Source organism: Physcomitrium patens, chromosome 16, assembly GCF_059467195.1.
Source record: "Physcomitrium patens ecotype Gransden chromosome 16, ASM5946719v1, whole genome shotgun sequence".
In the NCBI taxonomy this organism is placed as follows: domain Eukaryota; kingdom Viridiplantae; phylum Streptophyta; class Bryopsida; order Funariales; family Funariaceae; genus Physcomitrium; species Physcomitrium patens.
In genome coordinates this window covers 7,841,238-7,868,705 of record NC_143425.1, presented here as the reverse complement: position 1 = coordinate 7,868,705, position 27,468 = coordinate 7,841,238, and the positions used below count along the sequence as shown (strand labels likewise).

Sequence of the window (27,468 nt, the reverse complement as noted above, 5' to 3'; positions counted from 1 at the left end):
GTTTTTAGCATTCAATGCGATTAGACTAAGCCCAGCACCAATTACCAGTCATGAGTGCAAACGCAAGGCATTAAGTGTAAGTTGCAACAAATTACTGGCTCTGAGCTTCTTAACATTTGATTAGGCAAAGCGTCCCTGAGCTTCTACCAGACGAGAGTGAATAAGAAAATTTGCCCCGTGTATTCATTTGGAGGTATCCAAGGACAAAGTTCGGGTTCAGGGAGAAACACCTTGTAACTGAAGCCCTTCTGAATGACCTCATGCACCAGGGAAATAAAGAATAACTTAACGCTGTAATCTGCTAATTTTAGATTCAGGTACTTTTTTTGAATCAAGATTCATCAAAGGTCACCAGCCTCAATCCTATCTACCAAATCAACCCTAGTTTTTCTCTTCCAGTTATTAGCAGCTCCCACAAGGTTGATTAGCCCAATAGCTTGCGACTTCGTGTACTCCTGCAACATATTCCAGTAATCCATGCATTAACACTACTTATCCTGTCAATATATATATACATATATATATATATGTTGCACCGTAACGACCACTTAAGCAAGTCAATAGTACAGGAAGCGCTTCATAACAAATGTTTTGTTAGTCAAGAAGAACGGTCTAGGAGCTTCAAATACAAAGAGCGGAGAACAAAACCCGAATACTCACAGGATGTGTTTTGACCCAGTGCAAGTACTCAGTCTCAGGTAAATAGAATGCCTGAAACGTAAACAACATTCACTTGTCAATAGCTGTTCACCTCAGAAGTTGATTGCAAACGATATTGAGTAGTTGTAGAAAGGTCTTTTACCTTAATGTAAGTTTCTACAATTTGCAAGTTGGACCTCAGCCTTGGGGGCGCTAAATGCTGCAAGCCATTTATGAGCACCTGCAGTTGTAACAAACTACTTAGAAAAGGCTCAAACGTCTTCATACTTGACTGCAGCAATGCAGCTCAAGCATAGAAAAATCCGCATAAATCAATCACAGCCCTTGTTAGCGTACCTGGAGATCAAGGGACATCAAAGCACGACCCTCATTATTGCACCTTCGTACACGTGAAAATCCTTCCACGATAGTTTCAGCGAGCGTGTCCACTCCATACTCTAACAAAAGCTCGTGCATCTGCAACTCCGTAACGAGATCATTAAATTCAAATCGACATCATTCAATGATACAGTAAACCTGAAAACAGCTGGATAATTAATCCTTCCCATTATTGTTGCAGTAAAATATCTGCTCATATCAATGCGAGCTACAGTGCAAACACTCCTTGCAGAAAAATCCCAAGGACGATCAAAACAAGAAAAAATTCTGTGATACTCCCCTGATGTCATACCTCTTCTTCGACACCACCGTAACCCAACTTCGTCGAGTACTGCTTGTACGCACCCAGTAGACAATCTACGTATCTGCAATGATAGAGCCACAATCTTGATTACAATCGTGGGTCTCAATGTCAGTGTTCGGGTACTTTTGATCAGATCCCAGCTGACATTGAAGATGACATGGACTATCTCTTCTTAGAAAACTTTTCAAGAATATCAGAGTACAAAAGGGTTTACAAAGAAGAGACATGGTCTATATACCCATTGTGTTCCATTCCCAAGTCTTTGAGCTCCCATTTCACATTTGCTATGCGCTCAATATAACTGCAAGAGAATGAAGAGACAATTAAGGTTAACATAAAACCCATCAACAATGTCTACAGTCTTCAGACCGTGTAGACAGTACGTAAAGAGTACGCAGCAAGTACCAACAGCAATATTTGGATGCGTTGTCATAGCAGAAGCCAAGTGACACATGTAAAGTGACCAGAATAGAAATAAAAAAATAATGAATTCCGCAATTCCATACTAGTTTGATTTTGCAAATCTATCCAACATCTTATGATGGGGGAAAGAAAAGAATTACGAGATTTGTTGGATTCAAAAACTTGCCCGCTTATGTTGAGGAGCATCCGTGCAACAGCCTTGAACACATGGTCTCTCAAATCCGGCACTGCATCTATCTACATATGCACCAGTACACGAACTTCAGCGCCAATCCTAATATAAATCTAATAATAGAAAAATCCGTGGAATCAAAGAGCAACAAAATATATACCTACCGTTCGAGTATAAAAGAATTCAACAGAAGCTGACGAATCTTGAGCTAGCATAGCCTGCAACAATGGCCGTGACTTCTTCAACATTTGCGAAAGACTGATCAGTGACTCCGTTGCTACTATGCGTTCCTGCAAAACATGAAAATTTGGGATCCATGACTGGCTGCTTTGTTGACTCAAGGCCTTAAACCGAACATCACAGTACAGGGAAAGGTATGAAATGTACTAGATGGCTGTCAGGACAAGTCGCAATTACGCGAACTCCTCTGATGTACACAACACTCGATCTAAACATTAATGAGATTCCTTTAACTCCGAAATCTCACATTTTTTCGACAACTGAAACTGTACAAGTTTGGACGAACCATCTACAGTGCACCACATAAACTTTCAACCCTAGTGACGCTAATGAGCAAACAATCTCAGGCGATAATGAGCAGTCAAAAGAGAATAGGTGCATATCATCGAAATAAATTGCCCCTTCATTGCAAGACAAAACCAGCAAAGAAAGAGGTGCTATGTGTTCAAACAATCCACCTCAAGCATCTTCCACGCAAGGTGGATAAGAAGCTATGATTAGGTTATGCACTCCAACATAAGTAGAATCACGATATCATGAGTATAAGACCAGTAAGAATAGTAGAAATGAGATGAAAAGAATAAGAATCTTAGATAGCAGTGGCATCAAATTGAACTTAAATCTTACCTTTATAGCATATAAGTTGGTAGGGACCATCATAATTTCAGCGGCTCCAAACACATGATTTGGTGACGCATCTGATTCTATGCCAGCTGCATTGGTTAGTGCGGGTACAGCACTAGTATGTGGTGTTTGAGACTGGCTACCCGCGCTTGTGGATCGTTTCAAACGCTGCTCCTCTAATCCTTGTGATATCCTTAACAGAGTGGCTCGCAGTCGAGGAGTCAGTACTGCGAGATCCACCAAAACAATGTATTTAGTCAAATGCTACCAAAAACTGAATTGCAATCAAATAGAGCTTGCAACATAGCAAGAGAAAATTTTCACTAGCATAACCATGGACTATTTTTAAATTTACTTACAGTATGATTCTTGACCTCGACTACCTCCAAACGCTTCTCGCTGTCCAAAGGTCTTAAAAATAGAAAAAAAATACAATTCGAACAATTGACCCAGACCCTGTGTCAAACAACAATAGTGTCAAATCATAAGAGATAAAATTAGAAACAGCCAGATATTACTCGACAATCTATCGTAGATGTTAAGAAATTTCATCTAGGATACAGAAAACAAGTCAAAAGTGAAACACTACAAGCTAAAACACAAGGTTCACGAGAACAACACAGCAAACCTTGAACACATCTGCAGCAATTGGCTGCATAATCTGCATCAATCTTGCATACTTGTCCATGTACCTGAAAAAGGAACACTCAAAAGCTATATTGTTCCCACCGTAATAATAATCAGAAGAAAAGCTAACTGCTTCATAAACTACGCATGGTTCACTACAAGAAGGCACAAAACTCTCCTGTTTGCGGCAAATCGAATGACGAAAGAAAACGTACTGGTATATTAAGATGAAAATACGAATCATATGAGGCATAAGAGTCTCACCTAAGGATATTCACTGAAGAATTGGTAAGTATCAGACTTTTGTCAGCATTAGAACTTTGGTCCCTCTTTGAATGAACCGCAGTTATATTTTTTCGAAAATTATTGTACAAGCAACCTGGCAGCTGGCTATCCTCATCTATAAAATCCGCTAGCAGATCCTTATTTTCCTCATCTTCATCATCTTCAACTGTCACGGAACCATTCGCCACAAGACCTACTTTGCCATTACCATTGACCTTCACAGCATCTCCGTCCACTACCTTCGTGATAGCAGAATCATGCAATGCTTTTTCGGCAAATGGATTTCCCTTTTGAAGCCAGACTGCAAAGCCGATCTTTTCGATACCAGAGTTAAGACTGTTGGATCCTTGATGAGCTCCAGGACTTTCACCTGACACAGATGCGCGAACTAAGGATGCACCATAGCCTGTAAGACCTGCTAGATTCACTGTCTTCAGCGCCAATGATGAGAGGGGTTGCCACAACTCCTTTTCAACAATCATTCGCAAAATCTGTAATAAAACATGATATTAGATCCTGGGACAAACACGGACAAGCACAATAAGCATGGCTTACAAGAGGCCCTAATACACTTACTTCAAGATTTTGACAGTGGTACGCTCCAAAATACTGTTCGCTCTGCTTAGTAAGCTTAGTTCTCAAAGATACAGCTTCAGCGCCACAAAACGCCTCCCCAGCAAGAATGAACTTGTTCACCCAGTCCAGGCTTTGCAAAAACTGATGCGGACTTGTTCGACATACTGCATCGTTTGAAAGCAACGCTGCCACACGACGAGCCGCCAGTTCCCAGACTGTCTTTCGTCCACGTTCTAAAGCCCTTGCAACGGTCACTATTACCAATTCCTCTCGCTTGGCAAGATCGTCACTGGTTCCATTTTCTTCTAGAATTTGCGAGTCTAAATCCGCACTTGCAGTAGTGTTATTTTCATATGCTTCTGCGTGGTCAGGAATAAATCTCCTTCTAGATCCACTTCGAGACAACAGCCTGCTTGCATGCACAGATGTTGGGGACATGGGTATAGCAAAAAGCTCCCCGGAGTGCGATCCTGTGCGGACGTGTCTGCTCTCTCGGATAATATGGTTCAAATCCCCATGACTACCAGAACGACGGTGGAGGTCGTTTCCGTTTGAGCGAATTGCTAATCTAAGATCTTCTTTAGGATCTTTAATCTCAGCTGACTGGACAAACAATAAAACGGCTCAAAGCCGGAATGCATGTTTAAATAGTCAGAAAAGGGCAACTAATACACAAACCTATAAATGTCATGATTTCTTTAGTACTACAACAAAATCACTCCTTTACCTTAATCCCATTTCAAATCCATGCAGCACGTGACACATCTTATAGCCCCTAGTTTAGTGTAATATGATCCAGACATAGTAAAAGGAATTACCTCTGGTTTTTGATGCCATGTCATCATTGTGTGATAAGAACACATGAGGTCAAATAGAACTTCAAGGGTCTTGCACAAAAAAATTCTGAATTTTGCCTCGGGGAGTCGCATGCACAAGTCTCGATAAGGAAGTCTGCAACAACAATCATATGCAAAATCACCAAATAAGCTGATGTGCAGTGAAAACTCTGAGACATGCAACATCAACCCAAAGACTAGCGGATTCAGCGATCATCAGCCTACAATACGACAGCAGCACTAACAAAGCAGCATAGAGACAAATTAGACTGGGAAAGACATATTTCATCTCAGGTTACAGCATTTTATGTAAGAAGCCTCAGAGAAGACCGATACCTGTTTTTAATAGATGCAGCTTCTCCATCTTCTCCCTGCATCCAACGGTTCATAAGTTTCATTTACTTCATCAGCATTATAGATATACATTTCATTTATTGCGTTGATCAGGAACTCACATTATTCAATATACAGTATCAATGAACATGCTTAAATGATTAAATAGCCCAGCCAATTTTTGTGGCAAATTGTTCCAGCCTGACGGCGACAAAACTGCGATTAAAAAAAGATTACATACCTCAAATAGCAGGTTCTTGAGCACATCATACGTTTCTGTGACAACATTTTGCGCGAAGAAGCTTTGTACCTTGTCAGCAAGACTAGTGACATCGTCCAGTAAAGTATAAGCATTAATAACCTGACATGATCCCAGTGTCGAACCACTTTGTAAGTTAGACCACTCAGAGAAAAAAAATAAATAAAACAATTAATGTCTTGCTGTCATGCCTTACTGGTTTTATATTGAACCTGAATACATAAAAAGAAGTTAAAAACATGTCAATCAAAAATACAACTTACAACTTTATACTTCTCAGCCTGAAACGTTCGACAAACTTCCATAAGCAACGCATCTACTTTAGTAATGGTCCTCTGCAACCATTCCTGTACATAGTCAACGAGCGTCAATCGACTTCACCACACAAATAGAATTATATTACCAAGACCTTCCAGAAGTACCGCATTCATCAGCATGACTTTATACAAATCCAAAATTGGTAGCACATGCGTACAACTCACTGCATACAGAGTTTACATAGACTTCATGATCAAAAGCAAGGCAACCGCGTGTAAAGCATTGAGAAACACAAATCTGCATACCAAATATGAAGTAACAGTGACAAGGATAGCCAAGTTACAGGGATAACATGAAAGGAAAAGTTAACCGACAGAACGAGAACAGTAATAAGATTAATCGCACCTCAATACTTTGATTCATTTCTTGAACAGCTGCCAGCTCTGGACATTCCTCCAGCAGCAATAGGCACTCTGAACACATATGCAGAGCCTGTACATTCAGAGTGAGCACAAACCCCCCAAATGTTAAAATAATCTTGAAAAATACAAGTAAAATCAATGGTTCCTTGTAACAACAGACTACAGTTCCTCAAATGCTCAATTGTTTAGATTTCAAAAAGAAACAAAGCATAACATGTTAACACTAATGACGTTGGCAATGTGAATTCAGGTATTAGCAATTGCCAATCTTAGGTTCATCACAAATATTAGAAATTTCTAATAGATATGTTTAAGGATTTGTCTGGAACCATACTTTAGAAAAGTCTCCTTCATCCACCACACTATCAAGGCATGATTTAATATTCAAAGCATGATGCACACGTTCCAAAATTGGAACAATATCCTGCATAATGGAAATTTCACATCTATCAATGCCACTGTCAAACCACTATAAACGTTTCAACTTCCAAAAGAAATGAAAAGGTATGCACAACAAAATACAAAACTGCAAACCCAAGAAATATTACAGCCAAAAATGGTTACAGCTACTTAAATGCAGGCAAATCAGTATATAACAAACACACTAAAATACAATTTTACCAATAAAGTCTGCTTTTTATTAACATTCGCAGCCACTACAAGGTCCTTAGAAACCTCAGCCATAGCCTTCGATAGATGTCGCCTCCCATTCTGTCGGCACGGAACAAGTGAATGAGCTACAACATGAGCTCAGCATGGCAGTGAATATCTTACAAAATTATCAAATGTAGCAATGCATGCTTAGTAGGAAACATGGAAGAACCTGCATTTCACAGCTCCAAACAACACAATTTGAGAACTTCAAAAAAAAATAAAAAATAAAAACAAAGAACAGGTATTATCTGAACAATAGTTCTTTGACCATAAGCAAGAACAGAAAATATTACTCAAAGAGTCAACAGTTCAGGGACTCTATTAACCTTGACAATGATGGCCGCTATCTGCAAATCTCTTTCCAGCTCCATAACAAGCTTCATGCCTTTCACTGTAGATCAACAAGGAAAATATAGTTCATGACTTCACTCAGGATATCCAGGAGTGTCAACACTTCAACATAAGAGATTCGTTTTCCAACTTGCAGTTTGCAATTATGATGAATCGCCACACAACCCAAGTGCTTACATATAGTTTCGCAATTTCCTCTGAATAGCCTTACACAGCGAATACATTCTGCGAGAAAACCTGCCTACTTATAATTGCTAGCTACAACGCATGAACCAAGTTGCCCAAAGACTATCGCTGGCTAGCCTTACAGTGGAGTAAGTGCAACGATCGCCTACATGTGCTAATTCATAAAATGTCATGCGAGTAACGAAGTTACGAGAATGCAAGACTAGGTTAGGATAACCATGTTGGTATTGGAGAGCAAGCGGACTGCATGAGAAAGTTCATCAATTTGATAATCTTATTTACTAAATCTATCCACAACTGCCAACAGTAAGCTTATACCAAGCTTAGTTTAAATAGACACGACCCGAAAATTGACCCCCTTAAATACATGCCAAGAAAATTGCCATACACGATGATGACAGTTTGAACTTAAAAAGGAAAAGACGGATGTATACGACGTACCCATCTCTTCATGGTGCTCGATTACTTGTTTAGACAAGCTTTCTGTGATAACATCAAGCTGCAGCAATCTCTGCCCAACCTGGAGCATTACAAGATAACCATAAATGTACTCATCAGAGATAAGAACATGCCAACGTTCTTTCTTTGAAAACGTCGACGCTCTTTACGACAATTCAAGTCAGATAAAACAAAAATAAATAAATTACGGTAAACGGTGATCCAGATAGTGGTGTTTCATAGTTAAGTGCGGTACTATCCTTAGAATACACATTAATAAGACAACGCTGAACACAAAACCATAGTAACCGTAAATCTCATTTCATATCCACATCCCCATCCCCAGAAAGAAATTACAGACACTGCTAGATATGCGCTATGATATGCAGCCAACTGAACATACGCACGGATTCAGAGCACCTCACGGCGTAAATGCATTCTACCACCCTGCTTTCTAAGAAAAAATATCCTTTGTTGGAGAAGAAAATCCAATCAGAGTACGAAAATTCCTCTTCACAAATACTACCAAAAACACGAGAATGAATCTGTACAGTGAACTTGTACCGACGCACAGAAACCAAACAGCGGAAAAGTCTGCATCATCACGTACCTGGGTATCAAAATAACTTTGATTGACATTTTCAGCCGGTATCTGCTCCAGTAAATGACGTACAGGATCAAATTTCTGCACATAACCAACTTGGGTTAACATTTTCTTGTGGTTGGCATTTGCTTGTAAACTGAGATTGAAATCTTCAGTGGGAGGTTATATGACTAATGATGTTTGAAAAACAACACAACCACTAAGAAGAAGACATAATTTAGTTCTAAAAAGAACGACCCAGGTGGCTTGGATAGCCTTAATTATTACAGTTAAAAATTGGCGCAAGAAAATTTTATTAACAGAGGCAGCACCACATTAAAAATGGAATGCCACATTGATATGCAGAGTCTGACTACCAAAAAAATTAGATTAAACTAAATTTTAAAAAATAAAAGTAAAAATAAAACCAGCATCTCACTGCCCACAATAAGTTACTAAGGAATACTACAAAATATTTGTTTAAGATGATCAGCACTAAATTGCCAAAGACGCCGAATACTTGGCTCTAAATGCATCAACCCGACAAAACTGAACATCAAGAAACATGTGAACTTGTGTACACGCAAAGTTAAAAGATGCCATACATTCTCATAGAAAACTTCTTCAAGCTCCTGAACTGTCTCTGCACGAGGTCGAGCTGTAGAAATAGAATCTGGAACCCCAGATAGCAGCACACGTTCATGAGGAGGAAGAGTGGCAATTTTTCTAGCTACCACGGCAGCAGCCGCAGCCCGAGCTGGCACCTGAAACAATATAGAGATAAATAAGGAATTTGAAGTCGGACATAGGAGACCACTTCATAGAAGAATGAAACAGTACGTAATATGGGTTCAGCCGACTCGCAGTCCCAACATGTCATAAAACCTGATCATTAACTGTGGAATTTCTTAATGCCAGCCTCCACTATTGGACAAGCATAAAACAGTACGTTGAATTAAAACATAAGCAGCCTCGTGATCGACGGCAGTCCCATGCTGTTGATTCAGATAATTGTTGCTGCTGCTAAGTGTTAAACGATTTTAAATTCTGCTATAATTATTTCATCTGCCTGAACAATTTTTTACAAATCAACAGTTGCAAGATTTTACAAGCAAGCATTAAGCGCATTCAGCAGTCAGGATAAAGTTAAGAATGAACGAGACCTACGAAATCACTGCGTAATCAATAGAACTCAACACTCCGAATCGGTAATCAGCTCTAGAAAGCCACAAGTCAATGAAAATCCATTTGATCGAGATTACTACAAGCCTAGACATGAAAAATGTTGGCAAGATGGTATCCATGGAAATCTTTTCTCTTGGAGAACAAAGCTCCTAGAATGATACTATCGAACGTTATGCGCAAGCCGAAGTTGGAACATTAAGCACATTCAGCAGTCAATCTGCTGGCTGTCGAATAGTCGAGTTTATCGCCATTCACCAAAACCTAATCACACCCAGCAGGGCCTCCCAGGTCTGAGCAGATTTCCACTAAATCGCCTCATATTGTGACATTTACCATAGTAACTGAAGGTGTAGTTAGAAAATGATACCTCGGGACGCCCAGATGCTGACCATGTTAGAACTCTCGGGAATGCCACTGTTTTTATCCACTTATCGCTTAAGCTAAACAAATCCTCCATTTTTTTTTTTACTTTAAGTCTCCGCAAAGATCCTTCTAGAATAGCACAAAATTCTTAAAACCGAGATCAAATTGTGACATTGACTACCCTGTCCTTTCAAACTTGCCAATAAGCCCTTCCTGCGCCCCTTCATTCCGTTATCATGTCATGTCTTTAACTGGAAACCTCTGTAGACACCACATTCCTGTTTGCACGTAAAGCCTAAGGGCCTGGAGTTTCGCCGCGTGCTCCAAATCAAGTCCTGCAAACTGGGGAAACGTAAGCATCCATTGCCGACTAAGGTAGGCCTCAACAGAAGGCAATGGCAACGAGACTACGGCGTCGGCCCGTGCTGACGCTCATCATCAGCTGCAAAATTCTTCTCCCTCCGCTAGATCACCCAGCTGAATGCCATTGCTGATCACTCCAGATCACCACAATTTCCATCCAACCAAAATCGAGCTGTCATGCACCTTCCCTCATCCGATCCACTTTGTCCAGGCACTTGCCAAATACCAACTCCACTCAAACACCCTGATTATTCACCCAAAAACTATTCCAAAGCTCTTCCTCTTCACAAATCCGTCCATGCCACTCCTCGTACCCCTCGCGCTTACAATTCCACATTCACACCCCTCCGATCACAGCAGCCACCTGTGTGTTCGCGTCAACCCGATCTGACAACAAACGAAAAACCAAAGCGCGCCAATGTCCGCCCGACAGTCGCAGCCTACCCGAACAAAGTCCTCACGAAACAAGTATTGGCAAATACATCAAACTTCAGCATGTAAAGAACAGCGACTACCTCCTGGCCAGCAGCGTAGACATGAAGGAAGACTTTCGATCACATTCTTCGAGACGCAGCGAAGGAGAGAGAGAGAGAGAGAGAGAGAGAGCTTCAAGACTGGTCGCTTCCTTGGAGGACCGCCATGGCCATGCTTGACACGAAGCTTAGGTCTATCTCTCTCTCTGCAAATAAGTGTGAGGGGGACGAGGAAGTATAACGCTAGGCGACCAACGGCACTTCTTCATCCGCTTCGTCTACTTCGTCTTCTTCGTCTTCTTCGTTCGAATTCGACCAAAACCCTTCCCCACATCTTCGTTCTGTCTCCTCCACGACAGCTCTGACTTTGCAACTGTCTTCCTCCAGTGCTTCCATTATTCCTCTTCTCTGGAATTGTCGCTTCCGTAGCTATGTCATGTGGGTTCTTGCAGGGCATCCTTAGCCTCATTAATAGACGAAGTGAATACTCAAATTTTATCTTTTTTCTGTTCGGGCGGTGCCCATCTTATTGCCCGTGGTTCAAGACGTAGTCATTTGTCAATTTTTTGTTACAGGAAATTTCCCGTATGGGTAGATTTTGGTGTTGGCAGATCAAACCCCCTGGACAGTGTCACTGTAGACGACGGATCAGGGACAAGTTTTTGGTGGTTTGAATGTTTAAAGTTGCAAGTAATCCTACATTTGTTGGCTAAAATCTAATGGCTTACGCGTACCGTTCTGGATTGCACCTGGGTGTGTATTTTTGGCTGTTGCCCCATTGATGAGCGTGAGCCGTACAAATAGTTTTTCATTGTATCCTACTTTGAACCCCGGGGATTGTTTTTGACGAACGTAAAATTGACTAGTTGAATGCTGCCTTATCTATAATATATAGTAGATTTATAGTATGTTTATATATGTATATATATATATATATATATATATATATTTTTTTATACGTGTGTGTGTGTGTGTGTGTGTGTTTTAGCATAGTTCAAGGGTAACAATCTTTCTTAGACAGAATTTGTTTTATTTCGGCTCAGGTTGTCAATGAATGGTTGGAAGTAATGGTAGATGAATGGGGACTGCCAGCCCAGTCAGGATGATGGGTGCACGGAAATGGTGGACAGAATCTCAATACCTAAAGAGATGCTTAATTCCATGCTGAAACTGCACACACTGTCTCCCTCCATCTCCCTCTCCCTTTCTCTCTCTCTCTCTTTCTCCCTCACTCACTCCTCGTTTCCCCACAGACCATCATCTACACCACGGAGTGCAAAGAGTGTGGGTGAAACAAGCAAGCACTGCACTGTAGTAAGTATCTGCTAGTGACATTTGCGGACCACCAACCTCCGGTACAGAATCCCCGATCCTCAACAACAACAACAACTCTCCACGGGAGCGCACTTTCTCAAACCACCACGAACCACTCACTGAAACACTGCCTCTAGAACCAGAAATCCATCAATTAAAAGCTCCAATATCAGCACCCTTAAGAGATAGGATTAAACGTACACTTTTGGACCACAAGTTGGTATCGATTTTGATAGGTGCGATCGAATTATTCTACACCGCTGGGGTGCGATCCCCTATGTCCATCATCTAAATAATTGTAACAAGGTTAGACATAATCTAAATCACACTCAGAGACAAATCAGCAGCTTGTGCGGCCTGGTTTCTCAGTATCATCCCATAGACTATGTGATATCGGATGAGGAGGCTGAAGATTCACAGATCTTACCAAACTTGATGATGTTTTAGGATTTAAAATTAAGCATGCAAAATAATTAGGTGCTCATCATTCAACCACCACTTGTTCAAGACCATAATCACTTGAAATGAGAACCAATGAAAATAAAATGAAAATAAAATAAAGAATCCTCCATGTCAGATTCATATAGAGATATCTTATACTACCAAAGCACTAAAATTACTTTCCATACATCATTAAAAGGTAATTTGTGATGAAGAATAATATTATGTTTACAATTGCAATAATGGTTATAGGAATCAACTATAATAAAATAACCCATTTGTACCTACAACTTGAAAGCATGGCTGCAACCCTAAACTTCTCTTTTTCTAAGACTTTGCATTTCATTCATAATTTGTTAGTGAGTTTTCACATTCATCCTCTACTGTATGTCAATTCATATATTAAATCAAATATAAAACGATTTACAAAGTTTTAAGTATGTAGTAAAAAATATATGATAACATATATTTATATTTATAGTATATATGCAATCTTCAAAGTTATGTTGCTTTTAAATAACAAAAATAATTAAATTAAATTAATGTATGTGTATATGTGTATACATAAAAATACCTCTTTATGAATAACATGTATTGTAAGAAAAATTTAAATCAATTGATTAACTATATATTTGAGATTAAATTCTGTGATGAAATATTTTTCATCACAGAAATATCTCATTTAATTCATTTATACCAATAAAAGTTGGTTACCATTGTTACTGTAAAACAATGCATATCAGAAATATACTAAATTTATTTACTTAAGGTAAAGTTTGATACTATATTTGCAATCAAGTTGTGCTAATATCATACTAAAAATTAATTCCAAAGTGAATATGAAAAGCTCTATCTTCTACTTTTAATGTAATTAAATAAAAAATATTACTTATATATATATATATATATATTTCTTTATTGAATCATATTTAATTCATGCACGAGATGAAATCTTATTGTATGTTTTATAACATAATACTAATAATTGTCTTGCTCACATAAAATATTAATGTAAAATGTTCGTTTTATAACTAAAATCTAGCCATTATTCACATATGTGTGTGTATATATATATATATATATATATATATATCTATGAACAGAAAAATTAATTTATATCATTACCCAATATGATGCACATGTTTGTATGGGCGTGTTAGCATTGGGAGAATGCTATTCACCTTCCAAAACTCATATTGCTCAAGTGGGATTAATTTGAACGCACACTGCCGAGCCTCCTCCGCCAGCAACGACGACACAACTCCACGTTCGTTCGTTCGTTCGTCGCGGACTCATCACCTTTCGTCCGTCGGTAACGAGCTTCATTCCCTCCGTCCTCGACATTTGGCGCTGTCCTGTCCTTCCTCGGAACTCGTCAGATGGATCGACGATCCGTCGATGTCCGTCGGGAATGGAGGGAGGGAGGAAGTAGGGGTATTGCCACAACGACGAAGAAGGGCCGACTTTTTCTCTGTTACAGCCTCGTCGTCGTCTGTGCGTTGAGGAAGGAAGAAAGGAAGCACATTCACAACCTCGCCGGAAGCAAGGAACTCATTATTATATTACCCCTGGATTGATGGATTGATTGATTGAATGATTCGATGATGCACTTACTCGGATCGAGGCAATTCGATCAGACGACGTTGCAGATGTGGAACGTTGTTGCATAATCGTGTTTGGAGATGCTGGATTACGATGCGGATGCAGCAAGGTGTTTGCGAAAGATGGAGCGGAGGGATCACGACGGTGCTGGAACAATTGGAGAGTAGGAATTTGGAAAGATGGAGGGAAGGCATGCAGGGCAGGTGGAAGGCTTAGCAGGTGGAGGTAAACGTAGTTGTTATGGTTGTGGTGGAGGATTCGGACAGGATGCGGAGCTTGTGATTAGGTGCGGGGAGCCACGATTGAATTGTACGAGGAAACAGGAGCAGGAGCAGGAGCAGAAGAAGGATCACCCTATTTTCCATTCTTGTGACATCGTTGAGAAACGGCATCATGTGGTTCTGGCGCCCTCGAGAGCGCTTTTCAATGTCGGAGCTTACGTGAGTTGGAGAGATTGAGTGAGGATTGGTGAGGATTAGCGAGGACTGCGGATGTCATTGATGTTGCGTAGGTTGGAGTTGAGCGGGGGTTTATCTGTGATCGCTGCGTTGAGGGGTTTTGAATCTGGATGAATTTCTCGTGACATGATTTTCTGCGGGTGGTGATCGTAGTTCGAAGGAGTGTGTTGAGGCGTGGAGGCAATATTACATTGGAAATCGTGCATTCAGTGCTAGTAGAGGATTGCATTTCATTCATCGCTGCATTAATGTTGGTTCTCGTAAACTTAGTAAATGTTGCGAAAGCGATTTTGCGGGATTGACGAGGATATCCAGCCTTTGGTTCATATCTCTGGCTTACTTTTGAATCAATCGGCGTGTGTGTATATATATACACACACACACACACACGTATGCGCGTGGGTGTGTGAGTGGAGGTATTAGTTTAATTAGTGTAAATGAATTGGAGCGTCCAAAGCTTTTTGCTTTAAGTACGGGGTTTTAAAGCTTTGCTGCTACATGTTCTGGTGCAGATATCTCAACGAGCAACTTCAAAATACAACTTTGATCACAGAATCTAGTAAGGTGGGAGCGAAGAATTTTGAGTACGTCAGTAGTAGGGTCTGGTCAATGTTATTGCATGTTTGTTCATAGAAGTCTTTACTAAAGAATGTTTGGCAAGTGCGATCAGAGAAGCACTTTGCTTTGTTTCAAAGAAATTTCTGCAATTTGTTAGGCTTGCCGTGATGGTATATATTCCAAAAGAACATAGCATTTTTCTGCTATTACGGCAGTGTTCATCTGTAACGGGTGATTTTATGTAAGTCAGCAGGTCTAAATTGTCCCTCGTGTACTTTCAGAACTACCTCGTTGAGACGATCAGATCGATGGCCGAACTTTTAATCTGGGGAGATCAGCACGATCCTGCGTTCTTTGAGTAAGATTTGGCTATTCAATTCGGGAATATCTGTAGCACTTTCATATGTTTATGCCATGAACCACCAGCTCAAGCCTCTAGCTTTGTTGTAATAACTGTTTCAGTATATTGGCCACATGAGGATTTACACTAGACATATTCCCGTATCTTTAATTCACCATCTTATGATAAAGGTTCTGGCTGTTGAGGTTTCAGTATCACATGTTCTTAGTATTTAATGCGAGTCTTTAGTAAGAACTGGTCGGTGCTGGGTGGAGGGTGTAGTTTTTTTATGGAGAAGCAGGTAATGGCCACTTTTGTTCGCATCCTGAAGAGCAGTAGCAAGACAACCACCGTTGCCGTGCAACTATTACAAACGCTGAGCATCATGATTCAGAACATACGAAGTGAACATGCCATTTGTAAGTGCCAGTTGTGAGTTGTAACTATACAGCGGAAAGGTTAACCTGGGCTCTCTCAACCATGAAGTGTCGTTCTTTTCGTACGTTGAATATATTTGGCGCTCTTTATCCTATCCAAAAGAGCTAAGCTCGCATTTTATTTATTTATTTATTTATTTTTCTTCTTGAAGCGTAGCATACGCATCCTGGGCATACGTATCCCGAAAATGGTCAGGCTGTCGACTTAGCAACATTTGGATCGAGTCTATATTGACTTGTTTCTTCAGTTGCCAATCACTCTTGTATTAGTCTGTGACTCAGAACGTCCTCTGAATGACTTTCGCAGATTATCTATTCAGCAATGAATACATCAATTACCTTATTACGTTCCCTTTTAATTTCCAAAACGAAGAGCTTCTGGCTTATTATATCATCTTTTTGAGGTAACATAACCTATAATCGAGCCTCCTGTCGTCATTCATCCGGCTAAGCAGAGCTATTCATCCTCGTGGGAAATGTTTCGTTATTTCTAGCTGTTTGTAAGTAGAATATATATTTTTCTTTCATTTGATATTTGCCAGCATATTCATGGAGTGGTAGATGCTACTTGGATAGATCGATGCTTCATATGTGATTGTAGATAAGCTTCTTGTATCTTTGACTCAGGACTATCAGCATGAAATTGGACCGCAACACAGTTTCATTCTTTATCAAGACAAACAATGTATGAGGAGTGTCTCTTTGCCCTCTTTTACACTCCCTGGATGTCTGTGTTTATATCAATTGACTTCAATTCTTAATTCTTTTGCGTGATTTTGAATAATTACAGTATTCTCTGGTTGTGTTCCTTTAAGTTGCATCAGCCAGTGCAAGAAGTAAACTACATGGTACTTGTGTTTTCGAAAGAGTCATTTTATTGGAATAGATCTAAGAAGTTTTTTCTTTAGATAGGAATGTGTTAAGTTTTTTTTAGATGGAAATGCGACAGACATGTTTATATATGGTGATTTGATTTACATCATTGCTGCTAAGCAGGAAGAAGTGGTCTCCTTTCCCTTGTACACCGAAGCCATTAAGTTCTTTCACCATGAGGAGGGTATGGTTCGCATTGCTGTTCGAACTATTACTCTAAGTGTATATCGTGGTGAGTTGAGAAACACTCCTCAATTTCCAAGAACTTGATGCGTTTGCGAACATGCTGGAAGTTTTGTTGCTTTGGACCAAACATTTGTATTCTCCTAGTTTCGGCTGTTGCAAGTGTTGACATGTGTTCTGCTTATTTCATTCATGGTGATGTATGGACAGTGGACGATGAAAGCATCCGAACGTTCGTGACAAACCCGCCAATTGTGGACTATTTCAGTGACCTTATTGTTTTCCTAAGGAAGCAATCACATGCCCTGGATGGCCTGGTTACTGAGGTTTCGAAGTGAGTTACCTATTTTCTTTTCCAAAAGTATAACATTAAATAATCCTTTTTTTCATCTGAGAGGTGTTTATTGAGGTGGCTCTAAAATTTATAACGAGACACATGGAGTGTGAAATCAATATTTGTAGCAGTTTTCAGTACTCCTTTCCTGTCCAATCTGGGTGCAGAGGTAGAAGTTTTGTAGAGTCTACATGACTGATGAGCAAGTTGAATCTCTCTGTGCGTGTTGTGTCAAAGTCTCTATGCTGCTGTTACATCGACACTTTTTTGGTTAGCGTCAAACATTTATAATTTTGCTACATGATCAGATATCCAGACTCTGGACAATTGCGTGGAAGATTAGAAGGAGCTATAGCTGAAATTGGCGATCTCCTTTATTATTGCAATGACATCATAAATTCTAATGTACCCGCTTTAAAGTCAATCATGACAAAGAACATCATGAACAGCTTGGTTTTGCCTTTGTTGCTGCCTTCTTTACGTCCGGTCGATGAATGTGCCACCACACCATCGGTAAGATTCTGAGTGTTCTTCCGTACAGCTACTATCTGTGTTATACTCAATGATCGTGGAGGGTTTTGTGAATGTCTACATTTCATCTTTATATGAATTCGCTTATTGATCAGAATCGGCACGTTGTTGAGTAGGAATTACCTTTTCAAGGTTTCATTTTCATCGTTCAGGTTTTCAGTATCTCCCTATACAAGACGAACTTGATTGGATCACGAATAGCCGGACACTTTCGTTCTGTATCAGTCTCTGGTGGCACATAGAAAACTAATACGAGGGCGTCATTGCAGGACGAACGTGTCAGCACTTTGACATCGCTTTATTTTCTGTTGCGACTGTTACATATTGTGCACCACAAAGCTTTAGTCAACAGCATTGGGGCGTCACTATTGAGGACGGACCAAGCAGTCGCTCTTGATCACGAGCAGCTTCAAAATTCTGAATGCTTTCCGCATCAGCTCAGTGAAGCTGAAACTTTAGGTGATGAAGCAAGTGAATCAGGAGCAGGGACTGCTAATTCTTTTGAAGTGTCAAGTTCTTCACGAGCATTAGATGGCCGGTTAGTCCTGTATTTTGGTAAATTGGGGTGTTAATGATGGTTTTACTTGTTGGACACAACAGTCATTTTTGTTTTGCCCTCTTTTGTAATAATGTAAATCTGGAAGTCTTATTTTGTGTTTTATCTTGTTAGAATCTCCTATCTCGTCAAGCTCAGATGGGTTATTGGTATTCGAATTGCTGCATTGAATATATGTTTCTGACCGAAGGCGACCATTTATGACTTCTTTATTAATCATACCTTTTCCATGGTGCGCAGGACCATGTTGCTATCATATCTCCTCAGCAATGACGATAAATTGGTGATGGCTTCTTTGTGCTTATCGGTGTCTTTTCTGCACAACGAAGGTAAATCCGACTCTCTTACCATGTTGGAGCTGAAGTAGCTCAAAACTAAAGATTTGTGATTGATGACAATTTTGAGTGTTTGTTGGTGGCAGCTTTGGATGAATCACTGCTAGACGCACTTGGGATTCTTCCTCGTCGAAAACGTCACAAAAAGCTTCTTTTGGTAAGTCGTTACTTTGATTTATCTTTTTTTACGTCGTCGGAATATCGGATTTCTGATTTTATTTTGTGGATTTCGACAATTGTATTATTGAAAACCTTGGTCTTGTTCGTGAGATTTTACCATCTCCATAGTTGAATTTCACACACTGTCAGTTCCGTAAGTTTGAGGTCTTGAATTTCAGCAACAATTGATTGGCGGCAAATCCGACAAGGAAGTGGACCGACTCTTCTCACCATCATTGGATCGGCCTCGTGATGACTTTATGGTACAATCTTATCTTCCAAAAAAATTCACGTCTTTTCTGCTGTAGTTTTAGTTACCTTGTTTTTGAAGTAAATTTAAATTTAGCAGCTCATCTAAGGTTTTGTTGATCAGGCACAAGGGCTCTATAGAAGAGGCTAATACGGTGATTTGTTTGCAGAGTGATAACTGGGAAAACCATCTCGGGGACGATTTGCTGTCGGGGTCCACCACACTGAAACATCGTAGTCAGGTACTGCTGTCGACAATGGACTTTGCGCAAAAGGTGACTATATCGACATATTTTTGTATGTGAATTAGTACAGGCAAGGAACGATTAGTCGACGTATTACCCCACTCATTTACACATTCTCACACTATTCTTTCTTGTGTTTTGGTGACTACAGATGCTTGAAGCATTGTTAAAATTGATGTGTCGGAGACCTCCCCCCTATTCAGAGGTGCTATGGCAAGCAGGGTGGCTGCTGCGCCAGCTTTTGCCATATCATGAGCACAAAATCAGTGATACTCACATGTCGCTGCTTAATGTACGTCACCAATATTGATACGAAAATTTTCGTTGAGTATCTGACTTTGATGTTCTTGGATGTTTTTTAAAATCATTAGCTCAGTTTGTAATGGTTTATACTTGTTTCTGAATCACCTTCTAATGGTCTGTTGGGAAGCATTGGATTATCACGAAATAAGAAATGCTGCGGTCTTTAACTTGTCTGGACACCATGTAGCTGAACAGTGCTTTGATAATGCACACCATTTTATACTACACGCCTTTTAGTAGATTTGTAACTGGTTGAAGTCTCGACATTGCACCGCGTGAAGTTTCTCGTGAATGACAATCGTCTTATCTTATCAGGACGTATATACAGCTGCTCAGCAAGAGCTCTCTGTTGAATTGACTGATTGCTGGGCAGATATCATCCCAGCAGTGATTGCAGAAGAGTGGAAATTCTGCCGTAAAGGTGACCCAGCTTTGTCTTAGCACATTTGATTATGTTGGACTGCAGTCTTTATTTTCTGGAACTCCCAGAAGAGGATGTTTAGTTCATTTCTGCTTTTCAAATATACTACGTGCTTAATATGCCTTGTAAGAGATTTGTTACGTTTGATGGTTCTGTTAAAAGTTAGATCATAAGATACTGTTTGCAGTCGATATTTACTCTTGCTTTCTGTTTACAGCACTGGACACACCTTTTCTCCAGAAGGACGCTTCTTTTGTGTTGATGCCAAGCACTCAAATTAACACTGAGGGTAATCTCAACACTTCTTAAGAAGCAGCATAAGTCCAAGAATTGGTTCGGTGCATTCTTTTTGGTTACTTTCTTTGACTTGCAAGTTACGATTCTGTTTAAGGACTTTTCTCACACTTGGGATTCTCCTGGCAGAAAATCTACCAGTGACTTCCTCGATTCTTGTTGGGGAAAGAATGCTGGCATCTGTCAAGGTAGTTTTGGTCTCCTATAAGATTCACAGCCAATCTTTCTACTCTTAACATTTTGTTTTAGATAAGCTGTTTATTTTTTTCTTTTGCCTTTATTTTATTTTGATATACATTATCCTATTTTATTTAATTTTTTTGATTTTTTGTGTGAAGAAGCTGCCCTTGTTCTGGTATTTGAAGTTAGTAGCAGAGGTTGAGGATAAGCACATGTTTTACCTGATTCCTGTTTTATGTTTCGATTTTTCTATCTTTTGCTTCTATTTTGAAGTGGCCTGTAGACCTTTCAACTGTTGTAACATGGTATTTTGTTGACTTTTAGTGCCTTCAACATCCGTAGGTTAGTGGCAACTTTATCGTTCATGGATTGCACCTACTGTTATTGAATACTCTATCTGTAATTTATCTCAGTACCATTAATCTGTATATATTGGCTGAGAGTGAATACGGAGTTTAAGAAATTCTTAACATTGGATTAGAGATCAACTGCCTTAAGACAATGACTAATGCGAGCTTGTGAATGATTTCAGACTTTGATGGTTCTTTATCAAATTCGCATCCTTCTTGTGGGGAGCACCTTGACAGAGACGCCTCCTCTAGTTGAGTTGCCTGAAGACATGAGGGGTCAACATCCAATTCCATCAACAAAAATCGGCACAGAATTGGACATTTGTAAGTTGTAGTGGGAATTCTCATAACCCTGAATATTGTAGTGTTATTCATAATGAATCTCAATAAATAAGCTTTTCATTTTCTTGAATGTAGCTTCATTAGAATCTGGTTTCGGAAATATTGGTTTATCAACTCAGGGTCGTTACCAAAAATCGTACTTCGTTTTAGGGACACATCCTACTGTTTGAGTTCTTAACTTGTTGAATCTACTTTCTGTTTCTATTTATTATTTATTATTTCTATATATTCTAAACTTGCAAGATTCTGCCTGATGTCAATTTGTGATTTGGTTTGGTCTTTGTTGCAGCGGATGATGCTATGCTATGTAGGGTCTCATTTGAAAGAGGGAAAGAGCGGTGTGTTCATCTCGTGGTGGTGTTGAGAGGAACAACAGGATCGTTATTGTTAATTGAGGACAATTCCAGCGATCAGCGCCGTGGACTGATTCGTGGCACTGCACCTTTAGCTGGATCAGATGTATGTGGCCGGACTTTCATCTCTTGGTCCTTCGGGAGTCCCTGTGATGTACTTTGCGCAAATTGTGTTGGTTTGGCTTTGTTAATTGAATTCTTGTTCATGTGATTTTTGCTATTTTCTCAAGCATACTTGCTAGCTTGTGGTAGAAATTGTTGAAGTTACTCTTTCCTTGAAATACTTATTTTAAATATTTGAAGTAGTACATGACATGATATTGCGGATGGTTGGAATTTTACAGCCTAGAATCGATGAGAAGCATGCAACTTGGCTACATTTACGGATACGATCGCCTCACCAGCCTCTGGCAGATGTCGGGAAACGAGGTCTTCCCAAAACAAGTCCAAGGAATAAAAATCTTGTGGATGGGCGATGGGTTCTTGCTTTTGAAGATGCAGAAGCGTGCAAACATGCCTGTCTCTTCATCCAGAACAAGCTGGCTAATTTGCGGGATGCTGTTAGTCTTATTGTATCAGCTTTTTTAACCAAGGATTCTCTGCAGCAGTAGTGATGGAACCTTTTATGACAAAGTACCCAGGCACCAAAATGGTAGTAGATACACTTTTAGGCGCTACTCTTCCATCATTTTGTTTTTTTTTGTTTTTTTGTTTGTTTTGTTTTGTTTTGTTTTTTTTCGTCTTGCAGCTTAATGGTTTTCGCCTGGTAGGTGTTCATGCTTACCATTGTGATGGTAGTGTAAATGGCTAGTCTTCCAGTAAGTATATCTTGCTTGTGTAATCTTCGCCATGTTAATAACCGTAGGTGTGGGACAATTTTAAAGTAATTTATGATCCACGAATTCTCTCTTTCGTACTTTTATCACTCAGTTCCTCGGAGGGACTGGTTAGAAATACTGACTCAAATAGCAGCATATACATTCGTTTTGCTACATTTAGGATGAACGCAGTTCTCTTCAATGTACAATATTACCACTTAAGACTCAGGAATTCTGATCCCCGTCTTTGCTGCGCTCTGTATCCAAACTTCCGCACAGCAACGATTGAATATGATTCGTGTTTCCCATAGTCAGTCCCGCAGCACTCAACCATTGGCATAGTTTTTGCACACATAGTCGTCTTTATCTTTTCAAAACATGTGCTCTTAGAGATTGAAAAGATTGTCGCAATTTTTTGCTACGGCCTTGAACATGATGCTATTGTGCTCAATAAACCCTGAATCCGATTTCGGCAAATACCAACACGCACAAGGTTGTGGCAGTTCATAAGAGTAGCCGCGGACTATTAACAACACCCTGCGGAAGCACCTAATTCTGTCGCGCATCTGAATATTCCCACAACAAAGTGAATAAGAGAGGCGGAGTTAGAGAGATAGATTGCGAGTTACCGAAGATTTTGGCATGAACAAGCTACAGCACTTTTTGGCGACTCCTTAAGAGTTTGACTCTGAATTTTATGTGTTGGCCTCTTGATCAGGCGAATTAAGGCGTGGCACACAAATGAGCCGTTCTGGATGAGGGTGGTGGAGGTGGAGCTGCTATGGCTGCAATCCGAGTGTTGCGATGGTCGCGGCGGGGAGCATGGATGCCTCGCTCTGCCAAGCCGTGCAGAAGTATGTGTGAGTTTGGCGAGGCATCGCAACAGATGCAGCGGTATAATCTGGAGAGATTGTACCTCTCAAGGTTTGATTTTCCAAGAGCTTTCCTAAACCGTACTCGTTGATAGAACTTTTATTATGCTTCGTTCCTGCATCTTATTAATAATAGCATTACTCTGCGTACGGCCTTGCGCTCGCGGTTTCCCGAATTACAGGATATTGAGTAGAAATATGTCTCGGTCTCTTTCGGTCTTTCGGTGATTCTGCGTTAGGTTATGATGCGGAGGATTATTCGAAGAGCAGTGCAGACTTCGAAGTGTCTTCAGTGATCCGCGATTTTGTCAAAAAATATTTTGTTTTATTGAACAGAAACCCGTTGTATGCTGTCCAAAGAGTGATTCGCTCATCTGCAAGGTTAAACCAAAGACATAAACAAAAGTAGAGATAAATCGGAGGGTTTATGTGGTATAGTGTGGAATGATCTTGCGACTGATTGCTCTGACATGACTCAGCTGTGGAATGTACACCTGTAGGAATGCATTCGGCATAGCATTTGACATAGACGGCGTTCTCATACAAGGCAGTGAAACCATAGAGAGAGCCCCTGAAGCTCTGCGACGCCTTTATAAAGACGTAGATACAGGTAATGATGATCATCTTTAAACCTAAAGCATCCTTTATCTCTTTGTGCGCAATGTATCGAGATCGCAGTCATGAAGTAATGGTTCGGAGTGCAATTGTGCAGGGAAACTTCAGGTGCCATACGTATTTCTCACGAATGGTATGCTTCTCACTTTGTATTGCACAGACAGAATTAGCCCAATGCTCACTGTGTGCCCTTGACTTTTTGTTTTAAATAGATTAGAAAGTGTTTTAAATTGGTGTAGAGGTCTGATCCATTTCTTTGAAAAAAAATATGATCAATAGATAACTGGGAAAGTCTTATTTATTCCAGGTGGGGGAATGACTGAAGCAGCCAGAGCGAAAGAGCTAACTCGCCAGCTTTCAGTCCCTGTGAACCCCATTCAGGTGTTTTCCCTTAACCTCTGGTTGCTCTCCACTGAAGCAATTATGATCAATATGTGAGATGAATTGTGCGTGGCGATTAGTGAAGAAATCGATTTCAAAAAATCTCGTTGAGCCCTTCTCAACGGCAAGGGCTTTGGAATTTGATTGGTAGTTATGTGGAGTTTCGCAGGTTCATTTAGGTCACACTCCATTCAAGACCCTTGCACAGCGGTTTGTTCCCGACTTGGCTTCCATGTCATAGTTTAGAAATTACAGCGCATTACTGATATTCGAGCAATAGTTTATTCGTGGTAGTTGTTTTCATTCAATCTGGGTCAACGTAACCCACTCTGCAGAAGCAGTTTTAGTTCTACTTTACATTTTTACACACTTGGATAATGTTTATGGAAGCAGATACAGAGGAAAGAAGGTATTGTCTCTTGGCAAAGGAGAACCCGAGACGGCTTTGACCAGCTATGGATTCTCGTAAGTTGATTTTATTTTGCTTTTTCAGTGACAGGCTAAGGGCTTGCAATATTTGTATCCCAGTGGTATTGTAACTGTGCACTTGGTTAGATGTTTCGTTTCTACAAAATTGTAGTGCGATTTCTTAGAATCATCTACATTCTTATCTCATTTGGCCCTGATTTGTTACTTATTTTTTAAAATTTATCGGCTGCTATGTGGTGCTTCTCACGTAGTTGTGTGAACTCCAGAACAAAAAGTGTACGTATCGTATATCACATTTTGAGACTTTCTTCTTGTGTTGGCGTTCTGTAAGTCTAGACAGAAACGTCATTCTGATATGACTAATGTTGATATTTCAGAACGGTTGTAAAGATGGACAATTATTTCAGGGAATTCCCGCACATCGATCCCTTACTGTCTTACAAGCCTTGGGCAAAGTATGAGAGTAATGCCAACGGCATGCTCATGCCTGAAATTGAGAGGCAGATTGCAGCTGTGTTCGTGTGCAGTGATCCAGTTGATTGGAGTCGAGATATTCAGGTCAGTGAACCTTTCCAAGTTTTGTCCAGGCTGCATCTTGAAATCAAATGATCACCTTGAAATGCAATCCAGTGAACATTTCGATGCAGTGAAATGTTGCTTCTAATAGAACAGTTTTGTATCGACTTCATGGAGTCCTGATTATGTGATCACGCACGTTAATTACTTGGAATTGGTTTAAAGGTGAAAAGATAGCGGTATTTACAACTGACGCCTTTTAGATTTCACTCTGCTGTTAACCATGTACGTGCTGTTGTAGCAGGTATTATGCGATGTGCTCCGAGCTGGTGGATATCCAGGAAAACTTGATTCCCAACTTCCTCAACCATCATTATATTTTGCAGCAGATGACTTCGAGTATTCGACCAAATTTCCAGTTCCTAGGTTTGGCATGGGCGCCTTTCGAATAGCTCTCGAGAGCCTTTACGTGAAACTCATAAAACGTCCACTTCTATATACTTCATATGGGAAGCCGAAACCTATTGTGTACCATCTGGCTGCCAAATCACTTCACAGAATCGCGGGGATGATGTATTCTAAACCAGGAATGAATTCTCATTCAGAAGAGGATCCAAACGTGGGTCCCTTGGAGTTGCCTCTACCTGTAGATCGTGCAAGGCAAGAGGGTGCTCTGAAGACCTTGTACATGATAGGCGATAATCCTGAGACTGACATAGCAGGAGCAATTGGTGCGGGACGGCCATGGTACTCCATCCTTGTGCGGAGTGGCAACTTTCGAGGAGGTGGGAACCACGACAAGTATCCTGCTGACAAAGTGGTTGATAATGTGTATGAAGCTGTAGATTTCGTTCTCAAGAAAGAGGGGATCTGGACTAAGTAGCTCTGCACCCACATCATTTATAAATGATAATCTAATTCTTTAAACCTGTGTTTCATTAGTAATGGAATTCAATCAAATGGTGCTTGTAACACGCTGCGCCACTGTCATTACATGGTCAGGATGCAGGTTGCAGCCTGACATGGAGAATTTTAGTAAAGTCAGCATTTGCTCAATCATTCCTCATTTATTTTCGTGCAGATCAAACTCACTGTTCTCTGTTAAGGCAACTAATTTTTCTTGAAAATTATTTAAAATAATTAGTATAGCTGCTAATTGCTTTTTCGAACGTCACATACATTTAGTAAGAGGAACTCCACTTAGCTGCTCTAATCCTTGTGAACCAAGACTTGAAGTTGTTGGATGAGAGTTTATTGTGTGTAAAGGACTTGCAAACAACAAAGGTATGTCAATTTGTGTTTTGGTTACATCAAACTTAATAGGTTTGATAAGACATGTCAACCATTAAGAATTATATTTACTTAAGAGTGTATTATTTAAAACACATGATTATTTATGGATAAAAGATTTTGTAATGTGGTTCTAAATTTTAGACTACTGGATATTGGATTGCAAATATTGAATTCAAAAATTTGGTTCAATTTTCAATTGTATCAACTAAACCAAATTAGATAAGCTATTTTAGAATTGATTGAAGCTATTTTAGATGAATATTCTCTAATTATTAGATAAGCTCTAATTACAACTCCTAAATTATTTCTATTTATAATTATTTATAAGAAAAGTACATTAATCTTAATACAAGATGGGAGCAACTTCATTATTTATATTAAAAATACTATATACATTTCTAAAACTTTGTTACAATTTTTTTTATGGTTTTATTATTAGTCTTTATTTTATTTATTTTATTTTTATTCTTAAAATAAAGATGATATTTTGCAAAGATATATAAAAAATTGCTTTATTCTTCTTATTTTGTAAAAATTTCCAAATTATGAATGCTATTATTATATCAAGTCATAATTATTAAGTAGGTTAAAATGATACAAAAATAAGAAAAAAAATACATTTTATTTTGATAGAAGATGGAATAAAAAGTATAATAAGACTAATTTATGTAGATTATTTTTATTGTTTTAAGA

The 27,468-nt window shown here is 39.6% G+C and overlaps 3 protein-coding genes across 8 annotated transcripts; 2 read left to right on the top strand and 1 right to left on the bottom strand.

The window, feature by feature from the left end:
• Nucleotides 1-157: 157 nt before the first annotated feature.
• On the bottom strand, nucleotides 158-11,324 carry LOC112293648 (uncharacterized). 3 transcript variants are annotated; one of them, XM_090256866.1, is made up of 26 exons: nucleotides 10,162-11,311; nucleotides 9,773-10,055; nucleotides 9,215-9,373; nucleotides 8,637-8,711; nucleotides 8,030-8,108; nucleotides 7,378-7,442; nucleotides 7,019-7,108; nucleotides 6,732-6,821; nucleotides 6,381-6,467; nucleotides 5,981-6,064; nucleotides 5,700-5,819; nucleotides 5,462-5,496; nucleotides 5,108-5,240; nucleotides 4,290-4,892; nucleotides 3,693-4,204; nucleotides 3,430-3,493; nucleotides 3,161-3,257; nucleotides 2,805-3,028; nucleotides 2,102-2,227; nucleotides 1,932-2,002; nucleotides 1,581-1,643; nucleotides 1,331-1,403; nucleotides 997-1,116; nucleotides 803-880; nucleotides 661-711; nucleotides 158-455 (listed from the first exon to the last, which is right to left on the bottom strand). In XM_090256866.1, the coding sequence occupies exons 5-26, from the start codon at nucleotides 8,031-8,033 to the stop codon at nucleotides 342-344; spliced, it is 2,904 nt and encodes a 967-aa protein (XP_090112992.1). In that variant the 5' UTR covers nucleotides 8,034-8,108; nucleotides 8,637-8,711; nucleotides 9,215-9,373; nucleotides 9,773-10,055; nucleotides 10,162-11,311; the 3' UTR covers nucleotides 158-341. The 3 variants fall into 3 exon arrangements, with proteins under 3 accessions (XP_090112992.1, XP_090112993.1, XP_024399092.1); XM_090256867.1 differs by having other exon boundaries at nucleotides 9,777-10,055; XM_024543324.3 differs by lacking the exon at nucleotides 9,773-10,055 and having other exon boundaries at nucleotides 10,162-11,324.
• Nucleotides 11,325-14,318: 2,994 nt separating this feature from the next.
• LOC112293669 (protein TRANSPARENT TESTA 9) lies at nucleotides 14,319-22,763 on the top strand. 3 transcript variants are annotated; one of them, XM_024543362.3, is made up of 21 exons: nucleotides 14,319-14,818; nucleotides 15,321-15,372; nucleotides 15,648-15,724; nucleotides 15,989-16,125; nucleotides 16,451-16,547; nucleotides 16,771-16,828; nucleotides 17,140-17,248; nucleotides 17,410-17,533; nucleotides 17,842-18,046; nucleotides 18,334-18,602; nucleotides 18,861-18,949; nucleotides 19,042-19,112; nucleotides 19,294-19,377; nucleotides 19,534-19,605; nucleotides 19,760-19,900; nucleotides 20,227-20,332; nucleotides 20,550-20,621; nucleotides 20,756-20,814; nucleotides 21,339-21,480; nucleotides 21,788-21,957; nucleotides 22,196-22,763. In XM_024543362.3, the coding sequence occupies exons 3-21, from the start codon at nucleotides 15,675-15,677 to the stop codon at nucleotides 22,460-22,462; spliced, it is 2,322 nt and encodes a 773-aa protein (XP_024399130.1). In that variant the 5' UTR covers nucleotides 14,319-14,818; nucleotides 15,321-15,372; nucleotides 15,648-15,674; the 3' UTR covers nucleotides 22,463-22,763. The 3 variants fall into 3 exon arrangements, with proteins under 3 accessions (XP_024399130.1, XP_024399128.1, XP_024399131.1); XM_024543360.3 differs by having other exon boundaries at nucleotides 14,320-14,790; XM_024543363.3 differs by having other exon boundaries at nucleotides 14,375-14,790; nucleotides 15,321-15,392.
• Nucleotides 22,764-22,852: 89 nt separating this feature from the next.
• LOC112293671 (mitochondrial hydrolase YKR070W) lies at nucleotides 22,853-26,538 on the top strand. 2 transcript variants are annotated; one of them, XM_024543367.3, is made up of 9 exons: nucleotides 22,853-22,979; nucleotides 23,388-23,593; nucleotides 24,042-24,151; nucleotides 24,254-24,289; nucleotides 24,464-24,537; nucleotides 24,707-24,747; nucleotides 24,931-25,002; nucleotides 25,344-25,524; nucleotides 25,787-26,538. In XM_024543367.3, exons 2-9 carry the CDS (start codon nucleotides 23,451-23,453, stop codon nucleotides 26,363-26,365), a joined length of 1,236 nt encoding a protein of 411 aa, XP_024399135.1. In that variant the 5' UTR covers nucleotides 22,853-22,979; nucleotides 23,388-23,450; the 3' UTR covers nucleotides 26,366-26,538. The 2 variants fall into 2 exon arrangements, with proteins under 2 accessions (XP_024399135.1, XP_024399137.1); XM_024543369.3 differs by lacking the exon at nucleotides 22,853-22,979 and adding an exon at nucleotides 23,030-23,162.
• Nucleotides 26,539-27,468: the final 930 nt, after the last annotated feature.